The sequence below is a fragment of the Lissotriton helveticus genome, chromosome 6 (assembly GCF_964261635.1).
Source record: "Lissotriton helveticus chromosome 6, aLisHel1.1, whole genome shotgun sequence".
Lineage (NCBI taxonomy): Eukaryota > Metazoa > Chordata > Amphibia > Caudata > Salamandridae > Lissotriton > Lissotriton helveticus.
Genome location: NC_136067.1, coordinates 468,539,737 through 468,558,689, shown reverse-complemented (window position 1 = coordinate 468,558,689; position 18,953 = coordinate 468,539,737). Strand labels below are relative to the sequence as shown.

Genomic DNA, 18,953 nt, shown 5'->3' with positions numbered 1-18,953 from the left:
TTTTCAATAGAATGACTGGCAATTAAGGCTGACCAGAGTTCAAGGTCATTGGTGTATAATCATTTCAAAAGGGAATGTCCACCCATCTTTGGGGCATGGGAGTTGCACTTCTCCAACTCAGTTGATCGTTCTGACCTAAAGAGATTGAACAAAGCCAGGGCTAATACGCAGCCTTGTTTCAACGCCTTTTTTGTTGGAATCCTTCTTGACAGATGGTCGCCAAATCCCTGCTTCACTTGAACCAAGTGTCTGTATGTAGAAGAAGCAACTGATTCATAAGACTCGGTAGAATATTTTTTTACAAGTTTCTATTTACATGGTTGAAAGCTGGGGAGTATCAATGAAGCAGACGTATAATGGCAAGTTGGCCTCTTTTATAGCGTCTAGCAGCAGGTAGAGAATTAGTATATTTTCTGTAGTTCCCATGTGTTTGCTGAATACTGTTTGATTGAGGGGAATGTCTGTGTATTTTTTAAGCCAAATCTCTTAGTTCTTCTCTTTGTTATTCCCGGATAATAGCAGAGTAATATTTAGCGTCATTATCATTTAATGTGACCAGCCTATAGTTTTTTGTCTCATTCTTATCACCTTTCCTTGGGAAATAATTGACCACCTCCAAGAAGCTGGAATTATTTCATTTTGAAGAATGTACTCAAAAACAGGTTTCAATGCTTCTGTGCAGCAATTTGGTTCTTGTTTGAAAAAGGTTGGGGGATCTCATTTGGACCTGTCGCACCCTCCTTCCTACCTTTGGCTATCCTGTTTGTGATCTGTTTGGCTGTGCTTGTGAATGTTACCTGAATGTCTTTTGGATCATGAGTTTTTTATCCATTTTATAGACTGTTCTCTCCTCTTATTTTGTGCTGCTGGGGATTTCTGTGTTAAATGGTACTAGAGAAAGCTTGGCCAGGCCTTTTCTGTCAAGTGGGAACTGACTTTGTGAACTGTGGGATTCTGTAATCTGTTTACCATGCACCAGAATCTTGCACTGTTATTACTTTTTATGTCATGGATTAGCGTAGTCCAAAGTGTCTGTTCTTCTTCCCTTTTTGATTGTCAATTTATCTTTTTCTTAGTTGCTTTTAATTGCATCAGCTTCTCTAGGGCATTAGTATCTGGGCCGGATAGGTGGAGCCTCCTTAGTGACCTGTTTGTTGCTTTCTTAAGATGCTGAATTTGTCTATTTTTTTAAATTCAGAGGTAATTCGCTAGCATGATTTGTCATGGGCGGGGGGGGGGGGTGATTTCCAAGTTGAGTTTTTTCTCTTTTCATCAATTTTGGCCCCTCAATTGCTGAGGGAGTTTCTCCCAATATTTTGGTGATGTTTTCCCAGCTATGTGTTGCTTCTGGGCATGCCATTCTATTTTCATACCAAAGATTTTTCCCCAAAGCAAACAGTTGTTCTGGATTATGGGTTTTCCATTTAATCCTTTTATTGTTTACTTTATGTATGGAGCTAGGATCCTCCGCTCACCGGTTCAGATTTGTGTCTTGCACACTCATTGTGATTTATTTTGGGTGATGCTGAACATGGTCTTTTACTCCTAGCTAAAAATCTGCAATTCTGCAAATCAAGGGGAGGGTTACATAAGTGTAGTCTATTGTTGGCTGGCTGTCACATTGTGAAAGGATGATGCAGAGGGGCGCTCTCCCAGGAAGCGCATGTTCAATGTACAAAAATGTAGATGTTTCATGTCCCTCAGTAGATTTTTAGCTAACCTGGAGTGCTTTCTCCACTTGCTGCTTTCCTGCTGTGGGATGGTCCGTGTGGAAGGATATTTTTCCAAGAAGTACTTGTTTACAGAGACTCCAGCAAATGCATGTTTAAATTGCCCATTAGTACAAAATTTGGCATAAGCTTCACTACTAATGACCTTCTTAATTCCCCTCCCAGGAGGTTGACTCCATTGATCTTATCACATGGGTGAAGGTATATGTTTATAAGCATCAGTTGTCGGTCGTTGTTGCCACTTCTTAAGCGATTTTGTGGCATTTGTCGTTGATTTAGTATCCAGCACCTTAGCCTCATCAATGCTCTTTATTGAAGTATATGTTGCAAGCCCTCCTTTTAAATTTCCAAATTTAGCACTTTTTACAGCTTTTAGATGATGTGTTTTGAATCATTGTAGATGAAATGGTTGAACTAGCTGAATCTCTTGTAGGAAAATAAGATCAAAAGTTTGAAAGTATAACAGTAGCAGTCCGTCCATTGTTTTATTTCCTAGGCCTTTTATGTTCCAAGAGGATAATTGTAAATGGGTGTTATCAGTTTTTACTGTTTTATTCTAAGTCAGGCGTTGTTACTCCAAATATTTATTATTCTGGATAGCCAACCCAAAATAACTGATGCCGAACTGCCATACCCGGCTTGCCTCACCCGCCAGCCTTCAGTTGTCTCCTTGTGAACTGAGGATGTGCTTCATTCTCCTTTAAGTACGGATTGTGTCTTCATCAAAGTATGTATGAGGCAGGGGTCTGGCTGCTCATTATGTTTTGATAGTAGGGGTTCTGTATATTTTTTGGTAGGGCATTAGTTTCATCCCCCAGACATTTAGTTGTGATTGCTCATCCATTATCCTCTTTACTATTTCAAGTGATGCCCAGGTTTTTTTTGTTACCTTGTTTTCTGGGAGATATTGTACTCTTTAAACTCAATCGATTACAGATCATGTGATCTTAGACCCACCAGTCTACTGATTGACGTTAGTAGCAGCATGATGTCCCCTCTATTGAGAATGTCGCCCATACCTCTGGAATTATACTGCAAATTGAAAAGGATACTACAGGTTTATTACTGCGCCTTAAGTCGTTAAAGGAGTTGGCTTGGTATACCTATTCTTCCAATATTGGTTCCTTATTCCAAGATACGTTCAGTAATTAAAATTAAAGTTGAAGGTTACTCCTGTGAAGCTACTATTTCCCCCTCTATTGTGATAGTTGTTTGGTCGTCCTGGCCATTGCTGCCCCTACTCCCTTGGGCCTCCTCAGCTACGTCTGTGTTTGTGTCAGGCTGGTTGAGGTTATTTTGCATGTTTAACTACTTACCACCTGCACTGGGCTTCTTATCACTGGAATAGCAGAGCTGGTTTGGACGTATGCCGTTATGTTGGTCTTCCTTTTGCTGCCCTTCCTCATCTGTTTACGGCGTTGCTTTGATGCAGATAGTGCTGTTGCCCCAGCCTTATCCTTCTCTCACTGACCTGGCTGAGGGGAATCCTTTCTGACAGCTGATTCCTCCAAGGATCTGGGTGGCTGTCCATCAAACTCTTGATTTACAGTATCTGCATTTTCCTGAGAACGGTTGTTTTGTGTTTGAGCATTTTCTTTGCTGGTTCTGCCCCCCTAAACCTTCTCAGTTATTTGTTGTTTTATTATATTGCCCATCACAGGGCTGACCTGAGTTGCTGCCCTTGTGGTTTTAGCTGATTCTTTTATGTCAGACCGGAGATCCGCCATTGTGGATGGTAGTGTTGATAATTTGTCAACTATTGCGACACAAGTGCAACATGGTTAAATTAGTTGTGTTTAAGCTTGAGACCTACTAATCAGATTCTTGATGTCAGATAGTTTGATATCAATATTTGAGACATGTCTGGCCAGGATATTGAAGAGAGATGGGTGAATGTCCATTTCATGAAATTGGTATTGCATCGCATTGATGGATAATTGCATGGTGTTTAATAAAGATGCATGGTGTTTAATAAAGATGTCCATTTTTGGTTGGTTGTCCTGTTTTGCTTCTCCGTGTTCCTGATTTCAGGTGTTTTACTGCCTTTCTCCTGAGGTATTTCAGGGGTATATGAAACTATCAATTCTTCACACTCTTGCGTTGTGACATACGTTGTAGTAAATGTAATACCATTTGCAGTCACTTTAACTTGCCTCTCTGGGGTAGAACCAGTATCAGGGGTGCTGTTTGAGGCCTGCTTTGTGGAGGAGAGTGTAACCAGGTAGGTTCCCTGAGTTTATCTCCATTGCTTGACTTGTCATACGATAAGTCAGATTTAATAATACTCTGTGGATCTTCATTTAGATGTGAATACATTATGGTGCCCAGGTAGTCTGGTTTTCTCCCGCCTAAGAGATCTTTTGCTTCTTGAAGTTGCAAAATGGAGCTTGTAGTCGTTTTTTCCTTAAGGTAGGCTTCCATAGGGGTTTCTTAATTGCTATGTATAAGATTTTCTGTTTCCACTAGGGGTATGAAGGGTGCATAGGGGTTTGATGTTGATTGCCTAGAGGTATTTGAGTTTGATAAGATGTTAGTTGTTGGTTCAAGTGGGTACTTATGACCCCTGTCCTCTCTGAGAATGAGGTGTCATTGCATTTGTTTCTCGGTTAAGTGAGCATTTCTGCAGCTGTCTACGCTATTGAGTGATTAAGCAAGTGCATACTTGTGTCTTACAGAACTGTGCTGATTGTTTGCCCTTTGGGCACGGCTGCTCCTTGGTGAACTTAGTGGCCTCCATTACCTTGAAATTCTTTTTGCCTTTTTTGTGTTTCTTTCTGTCAACATTACTGGCTTGATGCCTAAGGTGCTGGTCTAATCTATAACCACTGTAGGATACTGTTGAGAACCTTGTTTACTTGAGCATAGCACAGCCCTTACATCTTTCACGAAGGAACATTTTGTGTAAATCTTTGGTTGACACCCTGTTGTTGTTGAGGTTGTGGCAGATTCTGCAGCTACCAAAGTCAGGTAAGGCGCTATTCTCTGCTGGTGTACTTGTTTTGTATTGCTTCGTTTGACCCTTGCAGCTGCTTTTCCTTTTAATTGGCTGTCATGATCCCCTTTGACTCCCTCTCCCTGATCTCATGTTGGTGCGACCAGCTCTCTGTGAGATCAGTTCCCAAATTTTCCTGCCTTCTGCCTCCTTGTGAGCAGCCTTAAATCCTGCGTGCTTAGTTCTGCACTAGTATAGTTGGGTTGCTGGATCACTGGTTCACTCTTTTTGTATGCTCCTATTGTGCTCCCGTTGTACTCCTATTGTGCGGTAATATTGCGGAAGCTGCTCTACTTAATTTGAATTGTTTTTGCTGATCTTAAGGGAGCGAGACAGAACTCTGGATAGCAGTTGGCAGGCTAGTTGGAGGAGCTTCGGAGTCCATCAAGGACCGTCAAGTGCAGGCGTGCAGGGGAGCCCTGCCGCAATCTTCACCCAGCCAAGCTTAGCTGCTTCTTTGGGCCCTGAGGCTCAGACCTGATAGCTCCCACACTCTCCAAGCCCTTCTCCCCGCACTTTCCTCGGCTGGCTGCAGGTGACTGCAGAACCCTATAAGGAGCCTCAAGGGCAGATGTGCAAACGTGCAGGAGAAGTGCTGCTTTGATGTCTAGGATGTTCCAGATGAACCAAGACCATAAGGAGTCTCGGGCACTATCTCCACTACCCTGCCAAGGAATATTACCAAAAGATCCAAGGGGGAGACATGAGCACGCTGTGTTGCTGGGTCACAAGCAGAGTAGTGGGAACTGATGAGAAGCTGGTGTAGGGCTGTATGCTTTTTGAGGGAGCATCAGGGAGTATCAGATACCCAAACTGGGACCAACACCAGGGTAGCAGCCAACTTGCCAGCTGAATCATCAGAGCGATATCAATTTATGAACATAATTGTGTCTGCTTTCTCCCCTCTCACAACAGGGCAAGTAAAAGACCAGTTCAATTAAATCAATTCAGAGTTACCTTTTGATCCTTCTCCACCCAGAGTACTACAGCTGACCTCTGCCATTGTCCCTGGTCACCTGGTATTGATTTTTCATCAAATGTTTCTTTTAGGGCACTTTCCCAAAAAATGGAAAATAGCATCAATTCTCTCTCTCCTACAAAAGCCGGACCTGGAGGCCAGCAACTATAGGCCAGTTTCTTGACTTCCTTTTCCGGCTATGATGGTAGAGAAAGCAGTGAACACAGCTTTCTCTATTCATCCAGGAACAAAAGCTGCTCGATCCATTTCAGTTTGGCTTTAGAAGCCAACATAGCACGGAGTCAGCTCTGATAACTGCTTCCAAGTATGTCAGAACAACTTCAGATGAGGGAGGGAACGCTGCCTTAATTTTGTTAGATATTTTGGCAGCGTTCAACACCGTCAACCATGGACTTCTCATCAATCGTCTGTTTGAATTAGGCATCAGGGGCACTGCTCCTAAGATCATTTTTCACTGATAGAGTTCAGTTTGTGGAATCCAGTGCCCAGAGTTCAACATCTTTTACACTACACAGTGGTGTAACACAAGGATTGACATTGAGTCCAGCTCTTTTTAATCTCTACATTACATCTCTAGCTTCATTGAGTAAAGGTTTTGGTTTCTCAATTGTCTCATATGCTGACGACACCCAGATTATAGTGTTGGTCACAGAAGATCTAGACAGAACTGCAGAATGCTTCCATGACTGTATGTAACAGATCGGGTGCTGGATGTCTAACAGTTGTCTGAAATTAAACTCAGACAAAACTGAGGTGCTTCTGTTCGGCAATCGCCTATCTTTCTGGTCTCCCAAATGGAGGCCTCAGGAACGGGGAGCTCCCCCAATTCCTGTTCCCAAAGTGAAAAACCTGGGAGTCCAATTCGAAGAAAAGTTTTCCTTTGTTTGACACACAAGTGCCATCACCTCCTCATGTTTCTTTCTGTTTAAATCACTTAGGAAGGTTTAACCCTATATTCCTCTTGACTTACGCAAGGCAGTGATCACTGCACTCGTCTTTTCAAAATTAGACCACTGTAATGGGCTTTTTTTGACCGCCCACAAGAAAGGTCTGCATAAGCTCCAGATGATCCAAAATGCAGTGGCTAGATTGCTTCTTGGGATACCAAAACATCAGTGGGTCTCCAATCTCTCCCTTTACTCAACTGGCTCCCGGTGAGAATGCGGGTAATGTTCAAGTCTTTGTGCATGGCTTTTGAGGCCCTTCAACTTAACGGCCTAGAATCCATCAGACAGCTCTTTCAATGGTACACCCCATCCAGGACTTTAAGATCTTCTGCTCAGGCTTATCTGGTCATACCTAAAATCAGGACAGCCACCTGGGGAAGTAAGAGCTTTGCAGTGGCCACTGCTAAGCTTTTGAACTTGATGCCCCTCAAACTAAAATGCACAAAAAACCTCCTTACCTTTCGTAAGGCTCTTAAAACATGACTGTTTAAAAATTAGTACAGCATTCATATGTTTTTTCGATACGGTCCACACTTGATGTCTGGTTAAACTCACTTTTCCTTTCACTTACTGAGAGTCTCAGCGCCAAGACACCCTTGGGTAGTAGTGCGCTTTAAAATCAAATTTTCATTTAATTTAATTTCAGGTGTGAGGATACAGTGGGGAACTCCTGCCCGCAAGCTGCGCCCAGCCAAGCTGGGCCACTTCCGTGTGCACAGGGGCACAAACCTGGTGGCCTGACCACCCACAGACTCAGGGGCTCACATGCCTTCGACACTCCACATCTCAGCCATCAACTGGCAGGCTGGCTGGATGGCACTCACCAGCTCATGTTGGCTGAATGTTGGCATGTTGGCTGAATCCTGCCCCGTGGAGTTGCAGCCACAAGACACAGACGCCACAGGAGGACATAGCAGGGTGATGCTGCTGTGAACGTGTCGGGAGGCATCCCTTGTGTCACTGTTGCCTCCTCTGCTCCCTCTGTCAGCCTATAGGCTTCAGTCAGCCACTGGCCCCCACCCCAATATGGTCAGCTTGCAGAGGGGGCAGCCAGCAGGTAGTAGCAGATACACGGTCCAATGGTCCAAACGCGGTCCGTGCTGTGTTACCAAGTTCCGCCTCCTCGCCTAACTCCTAATAACGTCACTTCATCATTATGTAGCTCCCTGGAGCATCCCCCAGAATTCTAACTTCTTTCTCTTTGATATTGTGTACCTAATTTATGAGTCACTTAAATGGACTTCATCCATTTGTATGCTTGGGCAATTATTAGTTACCCAAGTCTAATATATTTCTCTTTTTGCTAGAAATATGTGATAAAACACTATCTTTTTGTTTTCACTGTAGTTTGACCTGACAGCATTACTCACAATGGTATGGATGTGTAAGACTCAGGACCCACGTGGTGTACCAGAGGGGTCTCTCCCTCAATGACACACTACCCTGAAGTTAAATGTTATTAGTATTTATTGATAAGGTAGGATAGTCTCAAAGCTTCTTAGGATGGCCCAGGTGAGGTCAGAGTAAAGCAAAGCAAGAACAGTACTGTAGATTTTACTTTAGTCTCGGTCCAGTCTTCCCGATAGGCTGGCGATAAGTCCTGATCCTCTCCGTGCTTCTGAGGTCCAGGTCTTCAGGGTCGTCTCATCCCAGTAAAAATGGGGTAAGGGTGTGGCCCAGCTAACACTCTATTTACAGAGGGCGGGTTGTAGTGAATAGCCTTCACCAGTGCCCTAATGTGCTTCGTGCCTCAAGGGAGGAGGAAAACATTGATACTTTACGGTGGTGTGGCCCGCAACCCTGCCCACCACCCTTTATTGAAATCAATGGCATGCGCTTCACTTGCCTGAACCTTCAGGCCATGGGGAGAGGAGTCACAGCCTCCGCTTCCCTGGTAGGAGTGCTGGACTCCCAGAGCGGTATCTTCTATTGTTGTTCTGTGCCTTCTTGCAATCGGCTCCTCCGTCCTTTACTGGCTCGCCTCTCTCCTCCTGCTCAATTTCTCCACTGTCTCATGGTCTCGGATCCTCATCTATACTTCTTTGCTCCTCTCTCTAGTTTGTTGTGGTTGGGTGCAATATATCCTCCCTGGCTCTCTCTGGCAGTCCAATTTCCTGGTTTTTCCTTCCTATCGTTGTCGAAGGACTTGGAGTGCTGACCTCGTTTCGGGGCTGGGTCAGCAGCGGTGCCATATTGGAATTCTCGGGACCATTCCGTGTCCCAAACCATTCACAGGATTAAAATAACTTCTCACTGGAAAAGGCACGGCAAGTGCATCCTTTAAACAAGCAGGGTTGTGTTATGATTCACATAAAAATGTAAACAGCCCCAACACCCGCTGCACATAATACTACATTTTTGCTGCTGCCTGGAATAGCTTCAGATCATTGAATGTTTTATCTATCAAATTCGTAAACTCTCCCAATATTATGTAAGGAGTTGGAAAGTTCAGTAAATGAACTAAAAGGGCGGACTGTTGGTCAGGATCATCAATATGCGGGTCATTACAATTCACATCACCAGGGTCTTAGCTTTCACTATAAAACCTCTACTGCAGTCAATTTTATAAACTAAGATGTGGACCACGATCTACAGGCACCTCATAAAATAATTGATATGAACATAGGACCCTCTGTGCCCACATTCACTTAAAGACGGCTTTGCATTCCAGTCTGGTCAAAAGGGCTCTTGCAACAGCATTAAATGGCATTCAGTCATGTGAAGTTATTCACTCATATAGGCTATTTTCATTCCATGATAAGAGGCATATTATAATTATGGTTTACCTGTGAACTTCATCCATTCCACCAAAGTTTCTGTGATTCAACTAACATGCGCATGTCAAGTAATTTTTGGGAGGGGGGAGATTTATCTAGCGCTAACTAGACCCGGAGGTATCAGAGAGCTTTACATGAGCACCAGTTACGTTACATCCAGGCACACATTAATTTTTTTTTTGTTAGGCACAGGGAGATTAAATGATTTGCCCAGAATCACAGAATGCTGAGCGTCCATGTCGAGACTTGAACCCAGTTCCCCAGCTCCGATGTCGACCCCCCTAGCCGTTTGGCCACATTAGGAGGCCTATTTGCTTTTTAGTTTTAACCAACATGCCCTCCCATTGATGCCCATCCCAATGCCCCATTGATGCTCAAAAATGCTGGTATGGGGCATATCCCTGAGTGCCTCTAAAACCTATTTTGTTTTGCATGATTCTTTAACTCTTCTATCGGTTTACCTAGGTCCCTTGCTTGCCACGTGTGGCCTTTCAGTTATTAACCTTAATGTGAAAAGCAAAAGCCTTGGTTGCAATCTTTTAACTGTTGGCGTGGTAGCCAGGTTTTGTTATTTCAGCGCATATTACAAAACGCTCACTAAGATTTTCCTAGCCTCTTTTTATTCAATCTCCTCCTGAAAGGTTCCCTATGTGTAAGTTGAATTCCATGTTCAAGATCAAACTCAGCCAACTTTTCCAAAACTCTAATTTGTAAAAACTTTATTATATATAGTTTTTGGTCAGTCTTTCCAATTCCTTCAAGAATATTCAAAATCCTTAGGTTATTTCACCCTGCAATATTTTCTTCCCCCTCTAGATTCCGCTATCATATAATACAGTGTTGTAGTCAGTTAAGGGTATAAAGTGATTGGAGGTGGAAATCATAACCTATCTGGAGTTAGGGTCAGTCCTGCATTAACAGATACTTCTAGTTCTCCAAAAAGCCAGACTAGTATTGTAGCTTTATTACCCATAATTTTAGTCTTACTCCCCTTAGTTTTAGGTCTTACCTTCTGGCATTTCTATTCCATCCCAGGTACCATATCAACTTTGTCTACCTTCATATTCACAATTAAAGCTTCATTATTTACTGACATGGTCTCATTATATATCTCAGATTGAAAGTTTTGCAGACTGATGCTTGGGCTCTCGGTCTCCTGTAATTAATGAGTTTCTCACTATAGGCTGTTGTATGTTGAAATAGCTTCTCAAAGATGGAGTGTATCTCACTGTGTGTTGTGCAGGGGATGCCTGCATTATATATATATTATTTTGAGCAGCAAGCCACCCAAGAAATTCTCTAACTTTGACTGACCTTTTAGCCTTTTTATGGGAATTTACCTTCTATTAAAAACAGAATGAAGAGAAGGATTATTCTCTTCATTCTGTTTTAATAGAAGGTAAATGTTTCTAACAATGCTCTGTTTAGACCCAGATCTCCCTCTCTTAAAAACCTAAGCTGTCTCTTTTCACAAGACCCCTCACTGTGCATCAGATATCTGTTATTTTCAGGGTACATTATGCAGTCCTCTCTAATTCCTAGATTTGTTCTTTCTGTCTTCGCTGTTTCTCTTGTTCCTTTAAACCGACAATCTAGCAGAGGTACTTCACTGCTAGACCTTTAATGTGCCTGTGCAACTACTGGATTTGGTTTCCTCTCTCTTGGTCACTCCCCACTCCTCCATGTGTCTTCTTCCTCCTCCTTTCTGCATACCTGCTATCCACCTACCAGGATTGTTGCACAGTTGGTTTTCCCATGACTCCTGTTTTACTGGCCACACAATATACTAGCAGTGTCGCCTACTGTGTAGCAGCAAGAAAGGATTATCCCGCCTGACTCACGTCCTCAATTTATTAAATTCATTGTACACCCCAAGCCCCACAGCAATCTGTCTGGCAGAGACTCCACAGCCCGAAATGTACACTCCTACAAGGTCATAAAATCAGACATGGGAAAGCTACAGATGTCTCACTCGGAGAAGCTTTTATAATTCACTTTGACAATACCCCTTTGGCAATCAGGACTGGGAACTCTTGAATAGCATGTCGGCTGGCCACCATGTTCCCGTCAACTTTCTATAGAGTCAAACACTGAAAACCACAAAGTAGCCATGTTGTGCATTTTGGGTACCCCTTCTCATTTAATTGCATTACCTCATACACTGTTTAAAATGTGTAGGCAGTTGAGCTAAATCACAATAGATACCTTTAATTGTTTTTATTTATGAAAGAAAAGAAGTAAAGTTATAGTTAAGGTGAGGAGTCAAGTATAATAATAGACTTTATTTTTTTAACAGCAATTACCTGTGGACATCCAGGAAACCCTGCAAATGGATTTACAAATGGCAGTGAGTTCAATCTGAATGATGTTGTAAATTTTACCTGCAATGCAGGGTATTTAATCCAGGGTCCTTCTCGAGCACAATGCCGCAGCAATGGGCAATGGAGCAGCCCTCTACCAATATGCCAAGGTAAAAATAACATGAACTAATCATTTTGTGTGAAAGAAAAATTACTCACCTACATTTTTCTCAAATGTGTTTTGTGTTAAAATTCTTGTGAAATTGTCTAGGAGATGTTGGTACTTAGGACCTTAATCCTGAGAAATGTCTGAATCTTGAATGGCCTGCAGCACTGCCAAAAAACCTCTTAGTGAGTCTTGATGGATGAACAGCTGCTGTCAACTAGGCATTTATATTTCATAGGAATGAAGCGTAAGAGTCTATAGACAACAGAGAGTTGATAGCACCAATAGAATATCTAATCATTGATCTAAGCACTGAGTGAAAAAAAAATCAAATAATCAAGAAAGTGATTAAAAGCCTGAATGCATTGTGGAGGGAATAAAAGAGTTCGGTTTACACTAAAAATAGGTATTTGATCTTGTAAGTTAGCTCAGTGTTGAGGTATCAGGTGGCATATCACATACAATACACCAATGCTGGGACATTTCACACTGGCATCAAGCAACTGAATATCAGTCTTAAACTCGTATTTGCACTAACTGACTGGTACACAATGTTGCTTTTGCTCTTTTCATTTAAAGCAAATACCACACACAACGTTGACAGTGGGTCCTTCATCTTACAACCAGGGAAGCTATTTCCTGCCCATCCACAACGTTTGAGAAGTTACTTAAAGATGGACCGTATGATAGGGCATTAATATCCATACTCTATAGGTATCCTTTAGACTCCATACACCATTACAAAGTCCAGGACAGAAAAGTTGAGAGGCAGAGATAGGGTATGTGCTGGTTCACAAGGAGTGGAAACACCTAAATAATAGAGCACACACCTTCGCAACTGCCCTATGACTTGGAGAACCTCAAGACAAATCACTGACATACTAGTAGAAGACAGCAGAAAGAATAGGGAAATGGAACACATATCTGGGTGATGTCTGCTGGAGAGTTTGTGGCACTATCGGCACCTTATGGCTTCTGCCTTTGAGGTCAAATCCCGAAAGAACCAGAGATGGTTTTGTTAGGGAGACCCATCCTGTCCTCCAGGGCACTAAAGACCTTTAGATGTAAATAACTCGCTGTTGCCATAGTAAAGGCAATACAAGTCTTTCTTTTCTGACGCTGCAGCATGGCACAGAAAGCTGTGGGATATAGTAGCCTTGAAAAAGATATCCCTAGCAGTGTGAGACACCCTTAAGTCCTACACGACTAGCTGGAACCTCTACATATACAATTCCTTACACATGAATATAGGGCACTGCTGTGTCACAAGTACTTGAGGGCCATTTGTCTTATACTGACAGAAGTCTCTAAAAGGCTCCCAACTCAAAACATCTAAGCTTAATGCAGCTCCGGTACTGGTGCTTCTGGACAGCCAAATAGGGAGGGGTATCTTCTGTTGGCTCCTACTCTTAGAAATATCATTGATTTAATGATGAATGATTGAAGGGTGATATAGAAGGAGGGAGGAGATGTGTTTACTTGTAAAATACAATCTGCATTGCTACCATGATGCTCCTTATCAGCTGGTTGTCTATAGATGATGGGAAGTGTATAAGCACAAATAATAACAGTTAACATTAAAGCACATACCAATTGTGCACTGGCTGTCATGAATAGTCACTGTATATTTGGCCTGGACTGTTACATAAATTGCCACAATAGAGTATCATGTTTGTGCTATATGGGCATAAGCAGCATATTTACATGCTTTACTTGGTTTATTTTAGTCAATATACTAGAGGTGTTGTACACTGTTTCTTAGTATCTCCCTGCTGCCCCTATCATATAATTGTTTGTGGATCATTTTTGTTAATTATGGTTAAACTTCCGATAAAGAAATAATCTTACACAGCTTTCCGCCTACAACTTGTGAGCCAGCAGTGTGATGCAGTAGTAAATTGGTAACAAAATCCAACTTTCATCTCTGTAACCTCCCCCTCCCTCATCACGCTTGCAAAAGTAAAACACATGTTGGTTACAACTCCATCTAGTGGCAACACAGGGCAGAGGTTGGAGTCTGTCCTGCGTCTCAAGGTGTCATTGGTAGATTTTGGAGGACGACATCAAGTGTGGGTTCAAGTGCAGTAGTTTAAAATGGTCAGGAAAGGTCAGCTCATTAAATTCTGTGGATAGGATGTTAATAAAGGGGGTCCATAATTCCTGGTGGGTATATTACTTTAGTTTTGCTGCAAGTGTTACCTTTTTCATACCTAGTATGAACTAGAGTGCATGTAGCCATGTTGAGTATGCACTAGAATGTATGTAGCCATGCTGTGAAGTCTGGGGTTATATAGGAGCTCCACAGTGAAAGTATAGCCTTATGGGAGGCTCCTAATACATGCACCATCTCCCATCCTCGCATCAATTTGAGAGGGTTTGTCAGAGGATTGGGAAGCCCTAGTATGGTGTATGTAGAGGGCCTTGGGATTTGAGTGTTGAAGGCCCTATCAATCTCCAAACCAGCTTCGGCGCATTCCCAGAGCAAGTGCAGTAGGGTGCCAGTTCTGCCACAGCCCCTTCAGCATTCCCCTGTATGCTCTGGGCACCATTTATGAACTCAGGCAGGAGTTAGGTACCAGTACAAGGCTATGCTATTTTGTAAGCTGCCTCCGTACTGGTGTATTGCTAGAGGCACTCCTATGTTTTGAAACCACATGATGACCATCGACTACCATTATTTTAATTGACTTTTGGTGTTTGACATCATTTTTCCACACATGTTCCCTTCTTGCCTTGAAGATTTCTTTCGTATCTCTTGTAGTTTTAAAGTGGGAGCTGTCACAGAGTAGAACAGCCTTGCCAGGAACACCACGTGTCGGATGTGCATTTTAAAGCAGGAGAGAGAAAGAGGTGTGGAATGAGCCTTTTGGTCTCAAAATGCAGTGTTTAAGCAGTGGTGCTCAAGTGTGCATTATGTTGTACATTGGGAGATGAAGTGTGTGATGCTATAGGAAGTGGTGCACAAATGTGCATTGTGTTGTACATTGGGAAGTAACATGAAGTCCTTACTATGCCCTTTGACATGCCGACATGCCCTCATGTCATCTAGAATTCTGACTCTGTCTTGCTTGAGCTTTTTGCGCACACAGGCAGGCCCCCAGATTACTAAAGTTGTTTAGGTTAGTCACATTCAAGGTTGAGTTGTTTTTGGAGATTTTTGAGTGTACTGCAAAAGAATTTTGTAAGCTTCGTTAAGATAAAGGCTGGAACACATGAGAATGCAGAAGGAAAGTGAGAACTCCTTTGCCTCTGGAAAGCTTGCATGGAAAGTGGCCAATTCAAGTAAGATTCCTTGCCGCATGGAAAGGCCTCTCGGAACCTTCTAGTGTGTTTCGAAGCTATAAAACTGGGGTTTGTGGACTTAGAAACTGGGATTGGAACCTGCACAGTAGATGCGTCTTCAGAGCAGGAATCTGGTTGCTGAGTCTCCTGACCCCGGCTGTGAATCTCCTAGACTGGAGTGGGTCAGGATGAAGTTTGTACCAGGTGATGTGTTTTATTTTTGGATGTTGCCATTGTGATGCGCGACTGTTTGTGTGCAGATTCAGTTTCCAGTGGCTAGAACAGTCATTGTTATGTGTGAGTATCTATGTGCACATTTCAGTTTCCAGTGGCTATAATCATCTGAGGTATTTTCTTTGAGTATTGACTTTGTGATGTGCCATTGTCTGTGTACAAATCCAAGTTAATCATCTGATGTATTTAGTGTATGTATCTTTTCTTATCTGCTTGTGTTTAGGCGCCAGGATGCCCGTAGGGTTGCAGCGCACTTCATAAATCTGAAATACAATACAATACAATACATACAATTGTAATATTATCAGCTTGTGTATCACTTTATTACCATTATCTGCTTGTGTTTCATTTCATATTATTATCCATGCATTTAGCAGTTGCATTTGTGTTATTCTTGCTTGCATATATATATCTACATATCTCTCTCTCTCTCTCTCTCTCTCTATATATATATATATATATATATATATATATATATATATATATATATTCACTGAAAAAACCATAGGTTATAGACCATATATAGTTAGGAATTAGCATTTAAAAAACCTTATTTTACTCACACAAAACCATTGAAACTCCATATATAGTTAGTTGCACTAACTATATATCGCGCACCCGCAATCCACTGCTGATCATGTCACATATTACATCATTCATGACATGGTCAGTGACATCACTGATGACATCACTGATGACATCTCAAATGACATCACTGATGACATCACTGTTGACAACATCCAGTGACTGTATGTTTCTGTAAAGTTAAAATATGTCTTACATATTGAAGAATGAGTGGATGTATAAGTGTCTGGATGAAGGATTTAGTAGGTGCGTGACTGACTGTATGAGTGAGTGATTAAATGTGTCTCACTGAATGCATGGGTTAGTGACTAAACTGTCTTAATTTGTGCATCATTATGTCTGTTGTGATGTAAACTGCTGCATGTGTTGATCATTAGCTATACGAGAGGCTATATGTGTTATTAATTGGTTGCCCAAGTATTTCTATGGGAGATTGAGTTTGTGTGGGGGTGGCTGGAAGGTGTGTGACTCTATGCATAGATGTGTGAGCAGTTTATTCACTAGGTGTATGAGTTCAAGACTGCATGTGGAAACAGCTACATGGGCAGTTGACTGTGTGCATGAGTGTATTGATGAGTGAATGGATATCTCAATGCTACATGTCATAGTAAGTACATATGTTAAACACAGTACATGTGAGAGTTGGCATATATAAATAACTGTGCATGAGAGCCACTGAATGAGTGAGTGGTTGTATCGATCATTGTGAACTTGTATCAGGGATTGTATAAGAGAGTAAATATGTGTTAGTATATGTTTCAATAAGTAAGGTGTGTTTAACTGTATAGTTGAAGAAATGGAGGTGAGATTGTTTCTTTGCATGACTGACTGGGTGTGTGAGTAACTCCATGGATGAGTGGCAGTGTGTGAGTGTCTGTATACACTGAGTGTATCTAAGGTTATATTAGAGTCTGAAGAGGTTTATCGTATTAGCGCAAGAATGATGTCAAATGAGATGTCATCAGTGATGTCATCAGTGATGTCACTGACCATGTCATGAATGATGTAATATGTGACATGATCAGCAGTGGATTGCGGGTGCGCGATATATAGTTAGTGCAACTAACTATATATGGAATTTCAATGGTTTTGTGTGAGTAAAATAAGGTTTTTTAAATGCTAATTCCTAACTATATATGGTCTATAACCTATGTTTTTTTCAGTGAATTTCAATGGTTTTTTAATAGCAAATATCATAAGCTGTCGAATGTCAAGTACGTGGTAAGTAAAAACATTTTCGTGTTTATGCACACTGATCTGCTTTGAATGCTGCCCCCCACCCCTCATTTCTATTAGGAGTACTCTCTCTTTGCAGATAGTGAAGGGTAGTTAACGCAGGCCTTTGCCCCCGTTGCCCCTGTTGTAATCCGTCGTGCCTGCTTCTCTCTCCATTTGATTGATTGTTCTCTTTGGTTCATTCTCTATTTACAAACAAGCACAGAGTCGCAATACTCTGTTTAGTCTTTGCAGATAGCGAAAAATCGTGTAAAAAAACAAAAGGAATCGAGCAAAATCAGTAGGCCACTAATGGGATCTCTTTTTGACCTCCCTAAAATAGAAACATTAGGAACAACCTGTTGATAATACCAATGTGTATGTACATAAGCGGCGTTCATTTGTGTTCACAGTACCCCTTGTTGATTGTTTGAATCGAGCATTGAATTGTTCGAAGTTGATTCTCTTAAGAATCTTCTCTGCCTGCAAACGAGGAAGAATAGGAATATTCTCTCTCCCTTTGCAGATAGTGAAGGGTAGGTAACGCAAACCTTTAACACGTCGTGCCTATTTCGTTCCTCATTGATTGATTGTTTCCCCAAACATTGACTGTTTGGGAATTGGTTCTTTTTGGAGGTATTCCCTGTTTGCAAATATACGTAGGAAAATCTTTGCAAATAGTGAAAGGGTACGTAATGCGGACCTTTCTCCCCCGTTGTAATCTGTCATGCCTATCTACTCCCCACTGATTGATGCACCTGTTTCACCCGGACCATTTACTAGAGATACGTCATCTGGCCCGACCAGAGAGCACCCCTAGTGAAAAGGACATATGCAATAATAACGAAGTGATCACTGTATTCTGTTAACAGAAACTTTAGCATGAAACAACCTGGAAAGAAAAGAATAGGAAAACGAAAATCAGTAGGCCACTTATGAACATGAACTTTTATTAAACAACGAACAAAGAAACGATAACATAACGTAATGATAAAACCTATTAATGTCCTAGAAACAAGAAAATGTTAAAATATGCCAGTGGTGAGAGACCAGAAAAACAGTAAGAGAAACCAAATCACCCCTCGCTGTCCCACCGCCTGCCACGCCAAAAAAATCGATAGACTAGGGAAAATGCAAGTCAGTAGAACATCCGCCCCCACTCTGGAAACTTCCAAGGTGGGGCAGGGTTGCGGCTACGCCCAGCCGGGAGCAGCCCATATAAGGCGGGTCCTGCTGCCACGCCTCGGCCAGGAGATCCTAACGTAGGGTGTAGCCGGAGGAGAGGCCGAGGCCAGCGGGACCCGGCCAGGGGATTGCCTTTACAACGCTGAACAGTTGCAGGGGGGGGGAATGTCTCCTCGACCCTCCCCTCTCTCTCCCAGTCCGGCCGCGGTGGCCCTTGACAGTTTCAGGTAGTCCCGCCACATGCTCTTCCGGTCCGGCCACCAACGGTCGGGGGGCCGAGGCCGACGGGATCCGGCTGCAGCCGATAAACCAAGAAACCCGTTCATGGGGCCAGAGCCAGGGGCGTCCGGCCGACATCTACCGGAAGCCCGGCCCGAAGACGGACGGGACACTTCTTCTTTCTTGAATAATGGCTGTGACAACACTGGGGGGGGGGATGTCTTGCACATGCCTCCGACCCCCCCCCTCGTCCTCATCGCCTGGTCTGGCCATAACAAATCTTAAGCGAGACGCCGTGGGGTGCACTGGGAGGGAGAGACGGTGCGAACAGGCCTCTCCCGC

The 18,953-nt window shown here is 42.6% G+C and overlaps 1 protein-coding gene across 1 annotated transcript in view; it reads left to right on the top strand.

The window, feature by feature from the left end:
* Positions 1 to 18,953, top strand: part of CSMD1 (CUB and Sushi multiple domains 1) — a 4,503,734-nt gene that overhangs the window by 4,076,412 nt on the left and 408,369 nt on the right. Inside the window, exon 54 of the mRNA XM_078647516.1 lies at positions 11,722 to 11,895. Within this exon, the coding sequence (XP_078503642.1) occupies positions 11,722 to 11,895 (174 nt within the window). The remainder of the gene's footprint in view (positions 1 to 11,721; positions 11,896 to 18,953) is intronic.